Source organism: Ammodytes marinus (assembly GCF_949987685.1).
Source record: "Ammodytes marinus genome assembly, contig: scaffold_81, whole genome shotgun sequence".
Lineage (NCBI taxonomy): Eukaryota > Metazoa > Chordata > Actinopteri > Uranoscopiformes > Ammodytidae > Ammodytes > Ammodytes marinus.
Window position 1 is genome coordinate 60,001 of NW_027648249.1, and position 5,000 is coordinate 65,000.

The 5,000-nt window shown below is 46.4% G+C and overlaps 1 protein-coding gene across 1 annotated transcript in view; it reads left to right on the forward strand.

Moving 5' to 3' along the window:
- arap3 (ArfGAP with RhoGAP domain, ankyrin repeat and PH domain 3) overlaps positions 1-5,000 on the forward strand; it is a 50,370-nt gene that overhangs the window by 12,092 nt on the left and 33,278 nt on the right. Inside the window, exons 9-13 of the mRNA XM_080054748.1 lie at positions 189-373; positions 1,235-1,341; positions 2,022-2,221; positions 2,931-3,016; positions 3,707-3,889. Coding sequence (XP_079910874.1) covers positions 189-373; positions 1,235-1,341; positions 2,022-2,221; positions 2,931-3,016; positions 3,707-3,889 — 761 coding nt within the window. The remainder of the gene's footprint in view (positions 1-188; positions 374-1,234; positions 1,342-2,021; positions 2,222-2,930; positions 3,017-3,706; positions 3,890-5,000) is intronic.

Consider the following 5,000-nt stretch of genomic DNA (forward strand, 5'->3'; position numbering starts at 1 on the left):
GACAAACTTAACGGCCTCACACTTTTTTATATATAGTGGGCGTCCTGGGGAAATTCACACACACACACACACACACACACACACACACACACACACACACACACACTTGCCACGACACACACACACACACACAGACAAACACACACACACACACACACACACACACCCCTAACCCTCTCTGTCCCCAGCCATGCGTAGGCGCTGGGTTGGCTTGCTGCAGGAGTACGTCAGAGACCAGCTGGTTTTCGGGTTGAGGCGGTTTGGTCCCGGGTCACACTGTCAGAAACACGGAGCGCTGGAGCTGAAAGGGACCAAGGCCAAAGTCTACGCTGCCATCAACACAGAGCAGATCTGGCTACACAAGAGTGAACAGGTAATACTGTGTGTGTGTGTGTGTCTGTCTGTCTGTCTGTCTGTCTGTCTGTCTGTCTGTCTGTCTGTCTGTCTGTCTGTCTGTCTGTCTGTCTGTCTGTCTGTCTGTCTGTCTGTCTGTCTGTCTGTCTGTCTGTCCGCAAAAGGATTTTGAAGTATCTACGAGGAACTTTTAAATATTTCTGAAACAGTCTCATTTTTCCTCTGATGATCATAAATTACATGTAACAGCAAACCAGACCATCAGTGCTAAAGAATGCTATTAGGAGTCCCGTGACCAGAGAGTTCATTTCACTAGCAGCTAGCAACTTGCCGTTTACAGACCCTAGGCTGTGTATTAATGCTGGATTTCTTTTCAGCGGGCACACTGTAAGGACAAGTAGTGGATCATGAGGAGATATTCACTGATTTTGACAACAAGCGTTCTCCAGAATCACTGACTGCACCTTTAACAACAGGTCTTTTTTTTACGTATAAAAAGTGCATTTCTTGGGCGCTCTGGTGGCGTAGTGGATAGAGCGTGTACCATATCGGCTCCGGCCTTCGTTGCAGTGGTCACGGGTTCAAATCTGACCCGTGGACCTTTACTGCAGGTCACCCCCCCCCCTCTCTCTCTCTCTCTCTCTGTCTCTCTCTCTCTCTCTCTCTCTCTCTCTCTCTCTCTCTCTCTCTCTCTCTCTCTCTCTCTCTCTGTCTCCCCATTTCAACTCTGTACTGTCTAATAAAGCTTGAAAATGACAAAAAATAATCATATTTTCTTTATCTGTCTGTCTGTCTGTCTGTCTGTCTGTCTGTCTGTCTGTCTGTCTGTCTGTCTGTCTGTCTGTCTGTCTGCCTGTCTGTCTGTCTGTCTGTCCCTCAGTGTTTCCGTAACGGGATCGGCATCACGTTGATCGAGGCTCGAGGTTCAACCATCAGAGACGGGAAACACAAGAGCTTCGACCTCATCACTCCATACAAGACATTCAGGTAACTGTCTGTCTGTCTGTCTGTCTGTCTGTCTGTCTGTCTGTCTGTCTGTCTGTCTGTCTGTCTGTCTGTCTGTCTGTCTGTCTGTCTGTCTGTCTGTCTGTCTGTCTGTCTGTCTGTCTATCCATCCATCCATCCATCCATCCATCCATCCATCCATCCATCCATCCATCCATCCATCCATCCATCCATCCATCCATCCATCCATCCATCCATCCATCCATCCATCCATCCATCCATCCATCCATCCATCCATCCATCCATCCATCCATCCATCCATCCATCCATCCATCCATCCATCCATCCATCCATCCATCCATCCATCCATCCATCCATCCATCCATCCATCCATCCATCCATCCATCCATCCATCCATCCATCCATCCATCCATCCATCCATCCATCCATCCATCCATCCATCCATCTATCTATCTATCTATCTATCTATCTATCTATCTATCTATCTATCTATCTATCTATCTATCTATCTATCTATCTATCTATCTATCTATCTATCTATCTATCTATCTATCTATCTATCTATCTATCTATCTATCTATCTATCTATCTATCTATCTATCTATCTATCTATCTATCTATCTCCCTCACTCCCTCCCTCTCTCCCTCTCTCCCTCCCTCCCTCCCTCCCTCACTCTCTCTCTCTCTCTCTCTGTCCCCAGCTTCACAGCAGAGACAGAGCGTGATAAGAGAGTGTGGATGGAGGCTTTGCAGGAGGCCATAGCAGAGACTCTGTCGGACTACGAGGTCGCTGAGAAGATCTGGTCCAATCGGTCCAACCGCATGTGTGCCGACTGCCACGCCCCCAACCCCGACTGGGCCTCCATCAACCTCTGTGTGGTCATCTGCAAAAACTGTGCAGGTGGGTCTCTGTGTGTGTGTGGGGGGGGTGTGTGGGAGGGAGGGGTGTGTGTGTGTGTGGGGGGGGGGGAGGTGGTGTGTGGGGGGGAGGGTGTGTGTGTGTGTGTGTGTGTGTGCCGACTGCCACGCCCCCAACCCTGACTGGGCCTCCATCAACCTTTGTGTGGTCATCTGCAAAAACTGTGCAGGTGCGTGTGTGTGTGTGTGTCTCTCTCTCTCTCTCTCTCTCTCTCTCTCTCTCTCTCTCTCTCTCTCTCTCTCTCTCTCTCTCTCTCTCTCTCTCTCTCTCTCTCTCTCTCTCTCTCTCTCTCTCTCTCTCTGTGTGGGAGGGAGGGAGGGAGGGAGGGAGAGCGGGAGGGAGGGAGGGAGGAGAAAGGAGAAAGGGGTGTGTGTGTGTGGGGGGGTGATGTCATAATCCAGGTGTTTTGTGTTTCTGCTCTAAGCTTAAACCTGTCATCACTGTTTTCTCACCTAAAACTGAACTATGAACTATGGTTCACTTTCCTATGTGTGCGTGTGTGCATGTGTGTGTGTGTGTGTGTGTGTGTGTGTGTGTGTGTGTGCGTCTGCGTGTATATGTGTGTGTGTGTGTTTGCGTCTGCGTGTATATGTGTGTGTGTGTGTGTATATGTGTGTGTGTGTGTGTGTGTGTGTGTGTGTGTGTGTGTGTGTGTGTGTGTGTGTGTGTGTGTGTGTGTGTGTGTGTACAGGGCAGCACAGAGGTTTGGGGACGATGGTTTCGAAGGTTCAGAGTCTGAAACTTGACACCAGCGTTTGGAGCAACGAGATCGTACAGGTGAGGACAAAATCTCCCTGTGTTCCAGTCTCCATACTTTCTACTATATAGTATGTAGAAGAAAGATTTAGGATGTCCTGATTCTTGTGGCCAGATTTAGGATGGTTAGAAGTACCCGGATGTCCTACTTCATGCGGCCAAGATTGTTAGTGTTGAAAAGTGCATCCTATTTGGCCGATTCTGACCCACAATCCAGTGCGCACGTGAAGTGACGTCACATCGACGAAGCCTCCATATGAAAACAAACGGGGATGAGACGGATATAAAAGCAAGAGGCAAGATCAAGGCGCAATGTTATGATGAAATAAGAGAGTAAAGTATGTCCCAATAGTATGCCTACTGCATCCTAACTAGATTATTTTTATGGTCCAATGTAGTATGTAGAATAGAAAAAAGAGAGTATGCGAACGTATAATTTTTGCATATTTTGGAATTGTTCTATGTTAAAGGTGGAGTCAGTCATTCTGGAGAACGCTTGTTGTCAAAATCACTTTTTGTCAAAATCAAAGAGGTGATTTTGACAACAAGCGTTCTCCAGAGTCGTCGCTAACTTTTATGTGTGTGCATGGTGGGTGTGTTTGTTGATTTCAATGTGTATTTTGTGTGATTCTTTGTTAATGAATAAACTGTGTGTGTGTGTGTGTGTGTGTGTGTGTGTGTGTGTGTGTGTGTGTGTGTGTTAATGCCCAGCTGTTCATAATGCTCGGTAACGACCGGGCCAATGACTTTTGGGCGGCTGGCGTTCCCCCGTGTGACGAGCTTTCCTCCGACGCTTCGCCGGACACGAGACGAGAGTTCATCGTCCAGAAGTACAGAGAGGGAAAGTACAGGCTGAGACACCCGGGGTTCACCAGCCACCAAGACCTGCTCAAGGTGTGTGTGTGTGTGTGTGTGTGTGTGTGTGTGTGTGTGTGTGTGTGTGTGTGTGTGTGTGTGTGTGTGTGTGTGTGTGTGTGTGTGAGTGTGTGTGTGTGTGTGTGTGTGTGTGTGTGCTCAAGGTACTCACACATACAAGCTCTATGGAGTATATTTTGGTTTGATTTTATTTTATTTTTCAGTATTAACCCTTTAGGCGCCACAGTCGCAAAATTGCGACAAGACGCTTTACTGAATCAAACAGCTGTTTTCTCTAAATAGAGTGTTATATTTTGTTCAAACTCCCCTCCACTAGTTAGCAGACATCCCATACCTAGACCTTAGCTCAGAAAAACGTCATCCTTCAATGCAAAATATTCGCGGAAATCCGGAAATCCCATCCAAAAAAAAAAAAAAAAAATCCCATCAAAACTTTTTTTGTCATATCCTCCTAGCGATTTTTTCTGGTTTTATTGAAACCTTTTGTGGTGTTTGGAGACTCTGACGTGAAAGCATGTTTCACTCTGCAGTTACTGTGCTCATTGCTCAACGAGCAGCGGGTGCTGCCGCGAGCCCCTCCCCGACCAAAAGCACTGACAGGCGGTCAGTCTCGGAGCAGCCCCTCGGAGCAGTCCGAGCCGGCCGTCAGAGCAGAGAGGTGACACACTTCCGCGTCCAGGCTGCAAATGAATCGCGCAGTTGTTGGGTGTGAAGTCGGAGATAGTGTGCCACTAAGCTATTTATGCTGAAGCTGGATTTAGGAGTTATTGAGAGAATATGGCAAGCAAAAGTAGGGAGTTAGTGTGCACTCTTTCTACGGCCCCGGTGCGTCCATGCGCAGCAGTGGTGCAGCCATGTGACGCAGCATTATATAAATGTATTTTTAATTTCATTTCATTTCATTTAACTTTTATTTATCCTCGAGACCAATTGAGCGGTGACCCTCATTTACAATGACGTCGAGTTCAAACAAATTCAAGGAAAAACAACAATACATACAATATTCAATGCAAATACATCAAATACACAACAGAGAGAAAAAAACTATTGAATATGAATATATATATATATATATATATATATATATATATATATATATATATATATATATATATATATATATATATAT